The following is an 18,594-nucleotide window of genomic DNA, read 5'->3' as shown; positions in this document are numbered from 1 at the left end:
CCAGAATCTTTTCGCAGGATCATGATATTATCATACTTTTTCGTACAAAAATAGGGATGTTCGTGGTTAAAATTCAAATTCCTCTCTCACGCATTCTGATCTTTTTTTTTTTTTTTAATTCAATCCCGGCAGCAGTGTTACCACATTTCATTTCACACCGCTCGACGAGAACGGTTTCATTTTAGTGTGCCTCGATTCATCTCATCCTGAAAGAAAAGAGGATCAAACACTTCACTTTCAGGCACAATGTGGAACAGGTTTACAACGGCAGTCAAACTTACCCGGAGACGACGATAGTTGCTCGTCTTGAGGAGTGCCTTGAGATACTGTCGAGCAGTAATCAGGACGACCTCAGTTCCTACAACAAAATTTACAGCTTCGTTCTGCTAGACTGGCGCGACAATGGATGGAAACCAGTCCTGAAGGTCACTGAGTCTGAGGATGAACTGATCGTCATCGAGATCAGCAAGGACGTCAGAACTGATGATGGAGTCTTCGAACCACCTTGCGACGAGGACAGAGAATGCCCCGGTAAATTATCAGGATGATCCTTTTTGTTTCAGTGATTCTAGACATTCGTGACTGATCGCACTTTGAACATCTTGAATTCGAAAGATTGTTCAACAAGGAAAGTACTCGAGTACTTCGCGATTCTCTTCATTCTGTGATATATATTGTACTGCGTAAAAACACATTGGTCGCATCTTTTTTTAAAGTGCCAGTTCGTCTGGATCAGAGATAAGAACTACCTCTTAAGTTTATCTCCGAAATCTGTTTTCCAAGATTTCTCAATATTGACGTAATAGTTTGTCCTAAAACCATCTACACAGCTGATAGCAGTCGATTATATGCGCAGTGTTTCTGCCTTATGCCAGGGTCACATCCTTCGTTTTTGGGATAAACTTCAAGCGTAGCTTTTATCCCTCAAACGGCCGAATCCGTAAGTGAACAAAAAGTTTTCTAACGTTTCATAATGGACCACAACATGTCACTGAATGAAGAGAATCGTTGGGATCAATTTTAGGTTCATCACTCTTGTTGTAAGTTTTATTTCGGAAAAATGTTGAAAGAACCGCGCATCAATCAACCTTTCCATGTTCCTGAACATGTCAGAGCTGTATAAATGGACCTTCTTACGATGGAAGGAATGCACGTTCGGGGCATCGATTTCTATGAATGCCTACATACATCAGTGTAGCAAGTCCCTACGGGGCTGGCTTTCGATGCAGCACAGTGGAATATCCATTCAGCCATTCGATTCGTGACAGAGGGAGTGAAGTTCAGGAGCTCCTTAGGAAACGCTTAGGGTGTTCAAAGAATAAATAAGAACCAACTTCCATCTTCACTCTGCGACACGTTTAGCGTCAATTTAGCATCTGAACCAGACTGATTGGCTTTCACTTCCAGAGCGCTTAATGGATTGCTGTGAGCTTCAGGCAGACGAGAGACTGTCTTAACTGTCCGTTTTACGGTGTAATTTTTGTTGCTATTCTAAGTGATGGATGAGAGCATTGAGTGATGTAGTTTTTATCGACTTTATCAGAGCTAAAAATTCGTTCGCCAATGAAATGGTCTAGTAAGAGTGACTCGAAATCAAGAATAACTTTCCGATTTGTCATAACGTATTTAGAATTATTTTTTTACGGCATGGGCATTGAAAAGTCCACTTTTTGTGGCAGTTTTCGTTCCGTAAAGTGACGCTTTATACGGCAGCGAACAAAGTTGCGGAATAAAGTCTTTATTCCGCAGTTTTGATGCGCAGTTCGAAGTGCGTATCCCAAACTGCCGAATAAAGTAGCTTCGTCGAACAGATCGCGACATAACCTCACTCTTCGTTTTGCTTTTCAATGCCCATACCGTGAAAAATATTGTATGTGGCATGCCCGTAAACCGTTTTTTGGCTCGGATAATTTCAGTACTCGCTTCCGGCTCGCCTTCAGCTCGTCCTGAAATCTTTATCCTTGCCAAAAAAAACAGGCGGCTTACAGGCATGCCACATAAATAGCTACAAACGACTCTTGATCGTTTTGACATTATTTCGAGTAACTTTAAATGGCTCAAAGTAATCGTAACAATGGACTGAGCCCATTATCAAAGATGTTCAACCCTGACTTGGCAACTGGACACTAGGTCCTCCATACTTTCCCAATTCGTCACAGTACATACCCTACATCTACATAGTTACCCATCCCTTCTTCAGATGGTGTTGACCCGTTCCGAACGACCCACGTCATTCTGATAATACTGGTTTCCCTGTTCTTCGCATTCGTCGCCATCACGACAACCGCTTTAGTCAGGTAAGAAGCTGTGCTACTGAAATTATCAACTCAATCCGCTAATTCCACTTTTTTCACATTCTATTCCCACAGGAGACACCTGCTAAAGAAAAGGATGTCGAAGGGACCTTACAAGATCATCCTGACTGCCAGTGACTTCGTATTTCCTCAGGTTCATGACTCGCGTCGGGTGAGTGTAGATTTCGTCATCGTTAGCATTTTAATCATTGATTAATTTAATTGGTATTCGGTGATTAAATGTCGGAACTGTTTAACCGCTTTGCTCACTAATTAGTGATGATTCATCGAGAGGGAAAATTCTTTTCCGTATCAACCGTTGCTGAGAAAATATGATTCTCTTTTTTGTTTTCTCCGATCATTCCACAACAGGCATCGTCACTCTTTCAATATTCTGGATTTTGTCTTTCAATGAACACAACAAAGGTGATCCAATGCAGTTAATAATTGAAGCAAATTGTGTTTTTTGTTCAAGGTGGACGAAGGAATCGAAGCTATGCTTTGCTGTTGGCTCCAGCAGTTGCAGGAATTCGGTGGTCCTGAAGTTGAAAAGCCGGACCTTCTCCAGGGTAGCGTTGGATCTTTGAAACCTCACCTGCAAGCGAGCACCGGAAGCTTGGCACGCCATACAATCTTTAAGGATCACCGAGCCCGCTACAACGTGAGTCCATTAAAATAACTTTCGTTCATTTTATCTTCTATCCACTTATATGAGTTTTCAACCGTTTACTGTAGTCATAAAACAACGTTGGTTGAAGAGAAAAAGAAACCCGCGTGCCACAATATTTTGTGCACTTTTTTCATCGTTTAGAAGACAATTTTCAGTAACTTTCCATGATTTTTCATGATATCTATCTGATCTGAAAGATTTTTCGAGATACAATTGATTCTTCAAGAATTTGAACAGAGAAAAATTCGACTATCGACAAGTATGAAAAAAAAAATGACAAGCAATGAAGACTCGAGCTCCGAAGTTATTGTTAATTTTGAACTCTCACCGAGAGACTTCATCTTTCTTACAACAAACTCTATTTCGCCTTCCAGCGAACGGTTCAATTTACTGCCGAATAAAGTAATGGAGATTTATGCTGTCTCGATTTTACCTAAAAAGAAATCCCCTCGCCTCGCGAATTTGTTCAGTTTATCGACTCTTCGATATTCGGAACGTTGAACTGAACGAAAGACGAGATGCAGAAGAGAAAGAATGGAAAACGCTGGGAATTGAATTTCCAATTCAATTTCAATTCCTGCCAGAGAATACGCTTGTATCTTGCCTTATACGAAGGCATTAAAATTGAGTCTGGTGAATTTTCTAGGTTGTCTAATCATCAAAATCCTGCCCAACAAGATAAAGGTATTGAAACAAAAGAAAAAAAATCACTCAAAAATACCACCAACTGTTTGAAATGAATTGACTAATTTTTCAAAGATTCTATTCAGTCTTACAAAAATAGACCAAAATCTACTTAGGTTTACAGAAAACTTTTCACGTCACGTTTTTTCCTAGTTACAGGCCGAATAATATTTCTTTTATTTTGCTAATATTATTATTGTCTTAGAAGTATCGTTTACGTTACATTTCAATGAGATATATCTATATATATTGAAATCGACAAACGCTCAAACTTTCTCGAACTTTTTCCTGCATCTCTTTGTCTTTTCCTTACACAGTAATAAATTTATAATCCAATCACCGAAAGGGAAGAGAAAAATGCGAATGAATTTCGTCCGTCTCAAGAAACAGTGCTGACGAGATGCTAATTGCTCTAATTAATTCATTTGTATTTCGAACAATTTTTATCGTGACGTGTAATAAAAGTCTGTAAAAATCATTTAAATTAGTCTGAACAGGAGTACAAAATTTAAAAATTTTCAACTTCGTGAATAATTACTTTATAATCAAAAATGTCCACCATCGCAAGGAAAAAAAAACCATTAATCATCAGTATAATGTCAAAACAGAAATTTTACATCATTTTCTGATTACTGCTCAGAATTCTTTACCTTTTAGCGAACAATCCGCACACTTTTACAAAGATATTGACCCAAAGTTACACTCATGTCTGACCACCATGAGGCAAAAGTGACAAAATTCAATCGCTTGACCCAGTTGCGACGTGTCAGGCATCATTATTATTCCGTTACGACCCTTGTCAAACGACTATGCTGTGTAGATATATTCTTCGCAAAATCTCGTTCACCGTTCGCATAGCCAAAGAGCTTGAAAATCGCTGAAAAATACCAATTCCATGCATTATTTGGCAGGGTGAAAAATCGTGCTCACAATGCTTCCCCTTTTTCCATTATTTAACAGGCAATTTTAATTCATATATATTTTTTTTTTTCAACTTGCCTCAGCATGTTTTCTTATATGTCGTTAAAGTAACAAAAAAAAAAAAAAAGAAAAGGAAAAAAAAGAAAAAACCAGCATGTTTTCAGAGAATGCACAAAAAAATAGAAAGTTTTTTAGAAGATATCGAAACGAGTTTTTAATCATTTTTTTTTTGCTGATGAAACTCTGGCTCAAGAGTGTGTCAACATTTTTTTTTTTTTACGAAATCGGTTTCTCCTATTTCGTGGTCTCTCTTTATCTGATATTCCAGATGTGATTTCTAAAGATTAAATACAGTCTGAGACACGTTTTGTAAACAATTCGCACGGGTTGGTACCGTCACTGTTTTTGATTTGTGAAGTGAAGATGGCTATTTGGAAAATGGATTTTAACAAAGGACCTATTGCCGAACCTTCGGGTAACTCGACCTGTTGCATAATTCAGATCGAAGGAGAAGTCCTTTGTGCTGAGGTTGTCGAATAGCAAAAACATCTTGAGGAGCATCACGAGACACGCCTTCGAACCTAATAGCGAATGATCGAAGACAACCCACCAATAATAATGACGTGAAATGTTCGTTTGCTGATCCCACTTAATCATCGGTGTCTTCGTCTAATTGGAAACGATTATTCTCACCACTTTTCCTGCAAGTTAATTTACCCCAAGCTCAGTCAAACATCGTGCCCAATTCACATTGCTTGGCTGGTCACGCCACTCTTGATCCAGATTTATGCTGGATCTTCTCCAGCATGCTCCAGCATATGGAACGTGGAGTAATTATACATGGTGTGCCTAGGAGTGCAGCTTCTTTCTCCAAAAAAGTTAAATAAGACGTGTACCAACGGTGCCAAAATACCCTAGATCAATGGTGATTAATTGTTGTGACGTTGAATCTGCGTGGGGAAAAAATGAGCTGGACTTTAAATAACTCAGGCCAGAACTATACATGATGGTATTACTGAGCAGGGTAGCGTTCGTAAAAAAAATAATTCCCTAGCAATATAGGGATTTCTTTAGACAGTTGGTACACATCTCACTTAAAGGCTTCGACCTCGAAGAAAGGGGCGTGTCGTAGGAGTTCTAGGCACACCATGTATACTCACACTACGGGTCACAACAATTAATCACCACTGATCTAGGGTATTTTGACGCCGTTGGTACCGAATTTACTTAAGTCCAGTCCAGCTGGATAGGGAAACTTTTTTGGAGAGAGAAGCTGCACTTCTAGGTACACCATTATACTCCTTAAAGACAGAGAAAGTTGAATAACTCCAAGTACTTTAATTGTTTATCCAGAAGCTATCCTTAAACACTTAAGTATACTGCGTTACTTAGAAATGAATTGCATCTTGTTAGACTTCACAACTGTAGAACAATCTACGATTTGAATATAGCAGGACTAGTTGAAGACTAATTCTGCCATAAATGCATTTAAAAAAAAAACGATCTTTTGCATAACTTAGTTGTATGTGAAAATTACACTCCTAAAAGGACCCAACTTAGTTTACGTGTGAAAGACTCAAAATTGGATTTCTTCAAAATTCTTGAGACCCTAAACTCCAAACTCAAAAAAAGTTCGCATCTCTACCAATCCATTTACTTAAAACTCTTATTTGAACGTGTAACTTTGATTAGTAAACCTTGCATGTATACTTCCCTGCAAAAAATGTCCAACCATTAGTCAAGTGCAGACTCATCACCATCTCCGGTGGATTGAAACATTTTTTTTTAAATAAACAATGAACATTTTTTATATAGTTCTGTCCAGCATGTCCATCCCTGTTTATGCCAATTGAAGTCCCTCGAGGTTCTAGAGTGGGTTCTTATTTTTATGTTTTCCGTGACCTCCTTGACGGCGAAAAAAAATTTCCAGCGCTTTCTGTGCAAGAATAATTTATGAATTTATCTTTTATTCTGCCTTGAAAATCTGCGAGAGTGTGTTTACGGTTTCACGTATGAGAACAGTCCCCGTAACTTAAGTATTAAAAGTTAAACACAATTTGCTTTACGAATTTCTCTTCGCGCAACTCAGCAGGTAAAAACGTACTGCTAGAGAATTTTTCTCTACGATATATTACAGTAGAATAATGTTTCAATCGACTTGCGATGGGAAGAAGCCGGGATTTCCTCTTTTTTCCTATTTTTTTTTTTTTTTTTTTTTTTTTTTCCTCTTCCCTCTTTCATCCAAGTACTAAGGTTGGCGAAATCAATATACGGCGCAATCACGAAACTTTCCCAGAGTTCACACAGAAAACGGTGTAAAAAGAAATTCAAGGAAACTACATGTACGGGAACTTCTGGAAGATTGAAAACTTTTCACAACGGAACTCTGGCAACTCTTCCCATACCTTTTCTACCTAGAAAAGATGGATTTTTCTCCATTCCAGGAACATTAACGGTTCAGCTGATTTCTCGAGTACACTTTGCACGGTCTAAAATATTTCTCTATGAATGTTTTTTGGTTTTTTTTTTTTTTTTTTTTTTTTTTTTGTGTAAATTTTTGTTCAAAAATTGACGAAAGATTCTAGAAATATAAAGTTTACTCGAACTGAAAACTTGAAGAAACGATTGATCAGCTTGTATATTAATGATGTTACAGTTGATACAGAAAACGAATAACGTAGAATTTTGATACTCTGTTGAAAAAAGGTTTTGCAAAAATATCATTTCAGTAAATAGAAACAATGATTAATAACTGATTGTGAAATATTTGTTAGCAAAATTCAAACAGAGAATTCAGACTAAATCCTTGGATACAGAAAGAGGTGAAAATGAATCTCTTAAAGTAAATGTGAACAAAAGAACAAAACTCCGAGCATTGTGTTTAATGTTTGAATTCATTTCGCACAGATGTTTAAGTTTCGACTGCGGTGTTTCAGGGGGACTTGGTCGAGCTCAAAGAGATTCCTTGTCAAGGAGCGTTCGAGCTGAAAGGCAAAGCCATGGACGTTATAGTCACAGTGAGAATGAATTCTTAATTTTTCACCTTCTTTCCTGTCCTGTGAATGCGTAAAATTAATCTCTCTGCTGTTTTTCTACCTTGTTTTTCTACTTTTTTCGACAACAAGATCCACGGGCTGAGACACGAGAACTTGAACCCACTGATAGGATGTTTGACGGAACCAACCAGGCCTTGTCTTGTGTCCGAGTATTGCTCCCGGGGATCTTTGGAGGATGTTTTGGTCCAGGACGAAATAAAGCTTGATTGGTCGTTTCGGTTGTCGCTGCTGACGGACCTCGTGCGGGTAATTAAGTGCAGGCGGATCATTCCATTTCAACCTGCGTCTCACCCTCAACTTTCAAAAATCTAAAAAAAAAATTGATGCCTTTTAATGTGAGAAGAATCATCAGAAATCATCGCAGGTCAAAATGGGATGGACTATCCCATAAATACACAGTCGGTGTTCCATTTTGAACGAATGAAAAATAGAATTTCAAACTATTCAAACAAACGGCTAACATGTGGATTTTCCGAAATCGAATTCTTGCACGCTGAAATCTTTAAATCTTCTTCGATCTTTGTCCTGGTACATAATCATGAAATCTTTTATTCCCAACTCCGTCCATTTGTAAAATTACAAACATCAGGTTGGGTCAAAATGGAACACAACATAAATTGGTTTATACCCATTCGTATTTTATTATTCTGCAGTTTTCATCATTTCTTCTTTCCTCTTTCCTATGCTTTATAGGGAATGAAGTATCTACACAGCAGCCCAATTCGTATTCACGGATATTTAACCTCGAGGAACTGCGTCATCGACGCACGCTGGGTTCTGAAAGTATCGGATTATGGCTTGCCGGCTTTTTACGACGCCCAAAATGTTGTTCCGCCAGCGAAGACGGCTAGAGGTAAGTTTAAAGTAACCGTAAAGTAAACACGTTAAAATACACGAACAGAAAATAGAAAATTGGGTGTCAAAAATACAAAAACAAAGGTCAAACATGAATGATTTGATCAAGACATTCTATTTTTATAATGCGTTAATATTTCTTTCATTTTTTAGTATCAACTGTTTTACTAAATTTGATCAGACCCTTTCGTATTTTCAATTTCATTTCCGTCTATCGATTTAAAGATGTTCTGTGGGTAAACAATCATTTCATTACATCGTCGCTGTGAAACTGATGTCTTCGTTAGTTTAGCATTAACGATATCATAGATACTGACGTATATGTATACCCACGTATTATAATATATCTATACACAGTGTGTCCTAGCTGCAAGTGACCAAACTGATAGGGGTTATAGAGGAGGTCAAATTGAGTGAATTAACTCAAGGAACACGTGGTCTCCAAAGTCGCGTTCGCGAGATACGACCGATTAAAAAAGTCCCGCTAAGCTCCGGCATATAGGCAACCCAGAACACTAAACGCCGGCATGTAGGCAACCGAGCACGCTAAGCGCCGGCATGTAGGCAACCGAGTACACAGCAGGTAGCGGTCAGCGGTCTTGTTGATGCGCTCTTGACTACTAATACGAAACATAACGGTTTCAAATTCAAGAATTTCAAATGACAATAAGCTTGACATTGAATTTTCGCCGAATCCAACAACGAGGACATGCGATGGAAATAGGATTCATCATTTATCATTTATCCACGTTGAACTGTGTACTCAGTTGCCTACGTGCCGGCGCTTAGCAGGACTTTTTTTAACCGGTCGTATCTCGCGAACGCGACTTTATAGAGACCACATGTTCTTGGGATCAATTTACTCAGTTTGACCTCCTCCATAACCCCTATCAGTTTGGTCACTTGAAGCTGGGACACCCTGTATATACGCACCACCAGGCTCGACGCGCTTTCTCTCGGTCTAAGTCATGCTACGGAATCAGGGTTAAGCACAGCAGAGTAGAGGAGATAATTTAGTTTACGATAAGTCGCGTTGAAGAGACTCGAGTCTGAAATTAATCCTGCAGCAAGATTCTGCGAAGGCTGACTACGAGAGGAAGTGAAGATGTGGGGAGGGAGGGCCGTGTGCCTAATCGTGATTTGAATTTCATACATCCTGTCAAGATTTGAATGAAACGATCTACGAAAGTGAAAACGACGAACCAGAATAGGGAGAAAAAAAATTGGGAGAAATTACAGTGCACGAGGATAAAAGAAAATGGCGATGAGACAGACGGGGAATAATAAAAATAGCATTCTATCTGACGACGGGAATATGTCGCTGTCGACATAGAATAGTCCGTTCGATAAAATTTCTATTACGATATAGGTAGAATATACGATAAACCAACAAGCCCAATAACAGTCTTGTGTATTTGTCAAATTTTGACGTACATGCACATGAGTAGGTATGCATATAGGGTGCATTCGAATCTGGTTCTGTGAAGAATATTCGATAACCTAAGTTTCAAAATAAGTTTGTTTTGAAATTTTCTGAAAATTAGGATAATTTCAAGACAAAAAAGAAGATTCAATTTTTATTGATCAAGTAATAGTCTGTACTCAATCATTTTCATGGGATTTCAACTTTTTTTTACACGATTTCAAGTTTTGTATACTGGGAGTGACTGTCAGAACTTGATCCGAAAACGCTTGTTCACATTGTTAGGGTTTGAAAATTTCGCTGAGTGAATATTTTTGCATACAGATCAACGTACTGAAAATGAAAACAAGCGCTTATATTGACCGTAATAAATTGGTCGAACCGTAACAACCCTTATTTTCCACTGCCTCTCGGGATTACAAACCTTGTTCATCCCCTTACATTTTCGATATAGCAAATGCTGATGTTTGAATTTTTTACGCCGAAAAATCGCTGTTCTTACTATTGACTTGTCATGATAAATTATTTGATAATCTAACATTTTATTGTCACTTAAGTATACTCATTTCAATTGACATTACAAGTATTAAGCGATTGATTTACAGTGATCGTGATACATTCAAACAATGAAATTTTTTCTATTTCATAATAAATCTTGTTGCTACTGAAGAATACAATTGGTTAGATTAGAGAAGAGTGGTAACTAAATTTTTCTTCTCAATTATTTTCGAATATTTATTCTGTAGCAGCTTTTGAGGAAAATACAAAAACGTCAACTTGGTTGTTTTCTTGAACCCCAGCTCGAAAATGACTTCAGATTTGAGTTCCCGAGGGTCGAAAACCCCTTAAAACCAAAATACACCCACGAGCCGAATATTTTGAATTCAGACTTATTTTGATTGGACTATACGTGTAAAATTTCATTTGATGTACCATAACACATTACAAAGTGCAAAAATCTGTGAGGTAATTTTCTGGTTAGAATCTAGTGTTCGTATCAAGTGACAACCACTCGTCACTGAATAAATTTTTGATTCTTCTCCATTATCTCGATGGGTGACTGGTTGAATTTTTTTCTCCCTATTTTTCAAACGGTGGTTTCTTTGAATCTAGAATTTCAGATTTTAGCACACTGCATGTAACCCGCCAAGATGTGTATGTTTCAGATCTATTATGGACGGCTCCGGAACTTCTCAGGCATTCCGGTTTGAGGAAGAGGGGCACACAACCCGGGGATGTTTACAGTTTTGGGATAATCATGCAAGAGGTTGTTGTGCGAGGCGCACCCTTTTGCATGCTCGGATTGTCCCCCGAAGGTACGCATGAGAAATCATACAATTGGATCTCACTCTTGTTTATTTCTTCTAATAATAACACTTCGTAACGCCTGATTGTGAATTTGATCTTGATTTTTCGTCATGAAAATTGTGCGCAAATGTTTTCTTCTTTATTTGTTCACTGATATTTTAGTGAAAATCATAAAATCATTTACGAAATTATAGTCACGCTCTCTTTAATTTCAATCGAAAGAGTGCAAAGTTAGATCCCGACGAGATAAGGGAAACGGACAGAATCAGAGGATTAGCATTTCCTGCAAGGTGGATATTCGGTCGGGCAGAAGATCTGAGCTAAACGTTTGGCTATGTCAGCGGGTGTCTAAGACGTCTTCGTTGCGGAATTTGAACCCCGCAAGTTTCCGGATTAGAGATCTAAGTTCTCCCTGGGGCTTATCTGTCAAGTTCTCTTCAACGATATTATACAGTCTCGGGATCAACCAGCTTTAGTGAAATTGAATTATCGCAGTCAGCAGTTATATGCTTCCCACCGCTGTGTGTTTGTACACTGAAAACTGAAATATTATGTTTCTTCGATAACGGAATTGGCAACTCTCTACTTTTAAACACAGATAATTTTTTTTTTTTTTTTGTTTTTTTGTAATCAATATTTATTAATTTGTTATAAAATTCCTTCAAGAAAAATATGGATAAATTCTTTTCACTCGTCCACTTTGATTGGAATCGGATTTCTTGAGTTTTTTTTTTTTTTGATCGCTAATCATGAATATATTTAATAAATTGTAAAATCAAAATTTATATTCTTGTACTCTGATGTAGAAACAGTAATTCTGAACTCTATTATTCTGATCTGAAATGCCAAATGGTTTTCCTCGTCTTCAAAACTTATGGAATCGATGGTGCTGTTTCAAACGGTCTTCCTTCTTCCTCACCTTAAAATTTCGTAGCATTTTTCTTATCGTTTTTTTTTACCCTGTCACGTTTGCGATACGCTTAAATTTACTTTCAGATATCATAGAAAAAGTGAAAAGACCGCCACCCCTGATAAGGCCGTCGGTAAGCAAAGGGGCAGCACCTCCGGAGGCGATAAATATCATGAGACAATGTTGGGCTGAGGCGACCGATCTGCGACCGGATTTCAACGCGGTCCACGATCTATTCAAAAAGCTGAATCACGGAAGGTGAGTGTGCGACTTTAAGGTACGTTTTCTTGCTCTCCTCGACCATCCTCCCTTTTTTTTATTCTTCCCCACAACTCAGGAACAGGTGCGTTGCCTAACGAGCGGTTAATTCACACAACTACAATATCACACATGATGCGCTTCGCGGGGCTTTTCTCGGTGCGGAAGGTTATCGGGATGTGGTGCAAACGAGAAATAAGGGAAAATAAGCGTTAGCTGATGTTTTGATGTTTTTTTATGGACAGCTGAAAAAGCGAGTGAGGTTTAGAAATTTAATTGTTCCGTTGATCACTTTACCTGACTACAAAGATGAAATGATTCATGAGAACTTCAAATGAACACAACAATCTAAATAATAGCGACTGAAACTTAAAATTATTCTGGCATAACTTAAAGTGATGTCAAATGATTCAGACGTGTTCGTAATTACGAGTTTAATTTTCTGGATTTGGCGAAAAAGTTTGCGGAAATTTCCATCGGAGGATCAACGAGAGTACAGAAATGAGTTGATATTAAAGCCGATGTAGTTCATAGACGAGGGAATTGAAGTGTGAAGGAGGAGGAGGAAGAGGAGGAGGAAGATGGGGGAGATAAGAATGGATCAGAGTATCCAGCTGAGCTAGCCGCGTAATGTAATCAAATCCCTTTGATCGTTGAACGGTAGATTTAACTCACAATCCGATACACGTCCACCTCGTCAGATTAACTTTGCGTAGTCGAGCAGCTTTAGCGCGTTGGCTTGTCGGTCGGATAAAAAGGTTTCCTGTGACGATGACGCGAATGAAGGAAAGAGGAAAGCCTTCCAATCTTGGATAGTTTCAGGTGTTTATTATTTTCACGGTCAAGAAATCCTTCCGACCGGTCTTTTCAAGCCTGGAAAAGGGGGAATTGAATTAAACAAAGAGAGATAAACGTGGATCCCCAACTTTTGGATCCTGTTTTGATCCCCTTCGAAAAACTGAGGCAAACTTTCTCAACTAATACCTCGGCAATGTGGCGGTATTCTATCGGTGATGAGAACGCCAACTGGCGGTGGCGTCCAGTAGCTAAAGTTTCATCGATTCTCCGCGAAGTACAGCCGTTGCCAATAACTGAAAGCCCTTTGAACTCCGCAAGTTTTACTCGTTTTTTCTGCTCCACCCGGTAGATTGATACAAACGGGATCCGTGTTGGAGGAACTTTGAAACTGCGGGCAGCAAGGGCTGCTACCCACCAATTTGCGAGAGTGTGTCTACTTGATACAAGTTACAGGCTGCGGCTAGCGCATTGATTTCCGACGTAGTTTCAAACTGTCCGCATCAACGACCTATTTTCACTTCGGTAATTTACGCGAGGAGCGACAATCTCTTCCTCGGAATCGAGGAGGTGGGTAAACAAAACCAAACTGAGTCAACCGCCTCCTCAAGGGTCGAAATTTCTCCGTTCAAGCGTCCGCGATGAGAAGTAAACACGAATTTAGAGGGAATTTTATGTCTTCGGCGAAGCTCAAGCACCTTGTCAAATTTCCATTTGGTTCCCACTTGTCCCGCAAACCTTGTAGCGATACGAAATGAATTAAATGGAGTTGGAACACAATATTCAGGAAGGTGAATTTCGTCGACACGATGTTCCAAATGCTCGAAAAATACTCCAACAACTTGGAGGAACTCATCAGGGAGCGAACCGAGCAGTTGGACATGGAGAAGAAGAAGACCGAACAGCTGCTGAACCGCATGCTGCCTAGGCAAGTGCCGTCATCTATTGATCGGAAGTTAGCCACTGGCTGAAACAGGAGTGACAACATTTATCTGTGAAATTTTCAGCTCTGTCGCAGAGAAACTTAAACTCGGTGAGCCGGTGAACCCCGAAGAATTCCGTGAAGTGACGATATACTTCTCGGATATCGTTGGATTCACCACCATATCAGCGTACTCGACTCCGTTCCAGGTTGTCGACCTCCTCAATGACCTTTATACCTGCTTCGATGCCACCATAAACGCGTATAATGTCTACAAGGTAAAATGTTAGACAAAGTAGTGTCTCTCACTAGATGAATGTGCCCCACCGTCTAAATGAAAAGTTGAAAAGTAAGAAGAAAAAATTTTCCCGCGATATTTTTTTTGGCACCAATGAAGGTAAGCACGGATGAAACAGAATCCTCATTATACAATAAAAATGATTCTGAGAAAATTCAACCGACAGAAGCTGAGACATCACAATTTGAGAAAGGTTTCATAATTAGAACGCTCAAAATGCTTAAACTCTGTTGTTTTTTATCCGATTTTAATATTTCAAACTCATTTTTCTGGCTGACCATATCCCCAAAAATTACCCAAATAGTTGCAAAGCGCAAATGCAACGGTTGGCAAAGATGTGTTGAACCTTAGTCACACGAATCTATTAATTATATTCACTCTGGAGAGAACTGCTTGTCAAAAAAATATCATGTGACGTCTAGAGATTTTCATGATGAACCATATAGGCTCAGAAACGTAAAAATCGGATCCAAAATATCAGATTTTAAACATTTTGAATGTTCTGGTTCTAAAGACCCCTTCTCATAACCTTTTTATCTTGGCATGTGTAATTCGAATCAGCTCAGAACCATTTATATTACACAACAAGAATGGCAATTCATTTTTGTTTACCATCGTTAGTACAAATAACACTGCTGATGATACCTGAAACGGTTTTTCCACCATCCTGACTTTTCACTCAGACGATGTGGCCCATTCATTCTTAATTCAGCAGAAGCTCATGGACGAGACAGTTTGATCAATGCGGTAACATGTTAATTTTCCTTTGTCTTCCTTTAAGAAAAGTCAATAGTTGACTTTGAAGTTCATTTCAATTCATCTACACACTAATACGAGCCACTCTCATATCACAGGTGGAAACGATAGGAGACGCTTACATGGTGGTCGGCGGATGTCCGGTGCGAATACCGGACCATGCGACCCAGATAGCGACGATGGCTTTAGATCTGCTTCACCAGAGCGGGAAGTTCAAGCTGCGACACTTGCCAAAGACGCAGCTGAGGCTGAGGATTGGTCTACACACCGGTAGGTTGAAGGTTGCGTCAACATCCGAAGACCCAACTTTCACTCTCCTTTCTCTTCGTTTTTTTTTCAAGGACCGTGCTGTGCGGGAGTCGTTGGACTTACCATGCCTCGGTACTGCCTCTTCGGCGACACTGTCAACACCGCTTCGAGGATGGAGTCGACCGGTGCTGCTTGGCGTATACACATGAGCCAGGCAACCCGCGATCGCCTGACGCATGTCGGCGGCTACCAGATCGAGTATCGTGGGAGAACCGAGGTCAAGGGGAAGGGAAGACTGCCGACCTATTGGCTCCTGGGGAAGCAGGGATTTGACAAGGAACTGCCGACGCCACCGCCACTTGGGTATGTTCTTTTTAAATTTTTTAGGTACTACACTTGTTGAGATGCCGGTCATCATTTAACCAGTTGAAACTGGGTAATGTCAACGGTATCAAAATTTGAATTCAAATTCAAGCACGGATATCCTCTAAACGTGAAGTTCGAAGGAAAATCAAAGCATAAACTAGGTGTATGTAAAGTAGAACTCGACATAGTGAATGTAAAAGAACAAAAAAAAACTGGCAGTTATCAAAATTTTGAAGTTTCAATTGACGATTCGTTTATGTTACAATTCAATTGAGTCAGTTTATTTCGTTATTTTATTAGAAGGGTGATGTTATTTCGTTTTCAGGAATTTAATGGCTCGCATTTTTTTCTATTAACGCTGAACAGGGAGAGTCACGGGTGAGTAATTATTTACAAATCAAATTTACCAAGCGCTTATAATTCGATTTTACACATCCAGGGTGAAATTCGTTTTGACGTTTATTCTTGATTCGATTAGAAAAGATGATTCGATCACTCTCGTCGACTCTCTTTACACATTCCAGATAACTTTCTCTTAAACTAATACTCTACAGAAACAAGATATTGATCATTTCTTTATTGAACGTACATGTTCATAACCTAAAAACTTTTGCGGATTTAAAAGACTAACCAAGCCTTCCAGTGATCTAAGATATAATTCAAGTAACTGTACACTAGAATTCAAGAAGACCCAATTCCTCATTCAATAATAATATCTGCAACGAACGTTCGGTGTACTTGTACGACGACATTTAACTACAGCAATTGTTTATCGACCCTTTGATAAAGCGACGCCCTCTGGTGTCCAAAATGTGAAATAATTGGTTTTGCTAAAGGCTAGACGAGAGTTTGATAATCGGTAACATGCCGATGGAGGATCAATCTGGACTGGAAACGCCTCAGGTAATGAGCATTGCATCGGACGACGAGAGTTCTGGAGATGGCAGCGCTTCCTTGGCGACAACGCCGGCAGGAACGGCATCTCCATCCGGATTGAAATTGTCCGGAGGAACGGAACACCTTTCGCAGGATAGATTTGAGGCTAGGAATGCATTTACGAAGAGAGTTTCGGCCTCAGTACATGACGAGAAGTCGCTGACGACAAGCTTCTCCCTGAAGTCCAGTGACGCGGTTGAAATTCTTCGAGACATCGTTAAGACTCCGGAATACAACTCGAGCGCCAATGTCACAAAAAGCACTTCCGGCGACACTCAACTGTCACTCGGCACTCCGGTATCAGCAACCGAAGTCGCCGCCGCTCTTCTCGGCGCTTCTACGACCTCCCTGACCTCGGTTACTGGATCTGCTTTTCGCGGAAGGCACAGAAGGGTTGGCGTCATCGACGAGGATGATCTCAGTACGCCCTACAATCACTACAGATGTCTTTCGCCCAATGAACACTACGGTAAGTTGGAAATCTTATCTTCATTAATAGACACTCTTTCATATTATTCCTCTCTTTGTACTAGTCTTCAATTGGTTTTCCAATGTTATATCCATCTAAGTACTGCATGCACTGATGAAGAATGGCGGACAATTTAAGCATTCTTACTTTAGAATTATTTTGCCTCTCTGCTTTCATTTTGCAAATTGATTCAATTGAATCATTTGGTGCTTTGTGAAACCTCTTTATGCGCCACTTTGATCTTATTCTTTTTCTGCTCTTTACTTCCGATGGGCAAGGGATTTTTCTTCTAAACTTTTTCTTGGCTTTTTTTAAGTAAATCTACTTTGAAAATAATCAAGCTAATTCTTTATTCAAATCTTCTCGAACTTTTTATTGTCTTCTCTGACTCAATTCACCCGTTTTACTATTCCATAATGAGTGTAATAAAGCAGACATAATTTAAATTAATTACCCTTATGGATGAACAGTTCCAAGAAACCTTAAACAATAACGCTTCCGCTCCTCTTCTTCTTCAGGAAAAAGCAGTGGCTGTCGGTTGCTGAAGCGGCAATTCAGCCTCGACCGTGCTGATGAACCTTCGTCGTTGACGGAGCCGCAGTTGAGTAGACAAACGCCTCGACTCTACAAGCAGAACAGCGCTGGAGCCGCAAACGACCTTGAACGTATCGAAGAACACCCGGTAACTCCTGGTCCCCAGATATACCGACACGCAGCATCGATGTCTCTGTCCGTCGAGTCACTGTCTTTGCACTAGACATCGATCTTCAAGGTCCGGTGAGCTGCTTCGACCATTCCATTCGACTTTCATCCCTCATATGCATGTAGCTCACATTTGTTTATTAATGTGTGACTGTTAACTTCGAAAATGAACAGTATCGTTGAAATGGATTTTCGTGGAATGGTCAGCTTTTCATGAAGAAGCCTTAGTACCGAAATGGAACTTCGTAGCAGGAACCGTTTAAAGGTCTCTGACAGCATGTGCAGGCACGACCTTGTCTTGTTTGTTTGACAATAATGAACTAAATTAGTCTTTCTCTGCGATCTTCTTATCTCTTCTCACTCGATGTTTTATTCCTGCGTTTTCTGATAGTTTTTCAAATTATCCAAGCATCTAATAAAGAAGGTTCTCAATGTGTACCTCACCGATTTTCTTCGATCTGAGATAAAGTCATTCACCTACCAACATTAGACTTCAATTTGGTCCAATGTTCTGGACTTTTAATCACTTTTCCGTAGGAAAAAAGGTTTTTCAAAATCCATCAGACCCCGGTCCTCTAAGGGTTAAAATTCACCCTGAAAAATTGATTTTTTTGATTCTGTAATAATGACGAATGTGTTTCTAATCAAACCAATGCTACATTATCCACCATCCAAGGACCATAGTACGTACAGTGTTTTCACCCTCATAGTTTGCGCTCCAG

At 39.5% G+C, this 18,594-nt stretch overlaps 1 protein-coding gene across 1 annotated transcript in view; it reads left to right on the top strand.

Annotated features, from left to right (window-relative positions):
• Nucleotides 1-18,332, top strand: part of LOC124411332 (retinal guanylyl cyclase 2) — a 49,474-nt gene extending 31,142 nt beyond the window's left edge. The window contains exons 7-22 of the mRNA XM_046890415.1: nt 242-531; nt 2,201-2,297; nt 2,370-2,466; nt 2,770-2,955; nt 7,506-7,586; nt 7,695-7,871; nt 8,319-8,478; nt 11,070-11,219; nt 12,208-12,379; nt 13,962-14,102; nt 14,182-14,374; nt 15,249-15,420; nt 15,492-15,762; nt 16,132-16,143; nt 16,602-17,170; nt 17,689-18,332. Of these exons, the coding sequence (XP_046746371.1) occupies nt 242-531; nt 2,201-2,297; nt 2,370-2,466; nt 2,770-2,955; nt 7,506-7,586; nt 7,695-7,871; nt 8,319-8,478; nt 11,070-11,219; nt 12,208-12,379; nt 13,962-14,102; nt 14,182-14,374; nt 15,249-15,420; nt 15,492-15,762; nt 16,132-16,143; nt 16,602-17,170; nt 17,689-17,927 (3,007 nt within the window). The 3' untranslated portion in view covers nt 17,928-18,332. The remainder of the gene's footprint in view (nt 1-241; nt 532-2,200; nt 2,298-2,369; nt 2,467-2,769; nt 2,956-7,505; nt 7,587-7,694; nt 7,872-8,318; nt 8,479-11,069; nt 11,220-12,207; nt 12,380-13,961; nt 14,103-14,181; nt 14,375-15,248; nt 15,421-15,491; nt 15,763-16,131; nt 16,144-16,601; nt 17,171-17,688) is intronic.
• The last annotated feature ends 262 nt before the right edge of the window (nt 18,333-18,594 follow it).

Source organism: Diprion similis, chromosome 10 (genome assembly GCF_021155765.1).
Source record: "Diprion similis isolate iyDipSimi1 chromosome 10, iyDipSimi1.1, whole genome shotgun sequence".
In the NCBI taxonomy this organism is placed as follows: Eukaryota; Metazoa; Arthropoda; class Insecta; order Hymenoptera; family Diprionidae; genus Diprion; species Diprion similis.
Note: the sequence above shows the minus strand (reverse complement) of the source record. Positions and strands in the feature narration are given on the sequence as shown.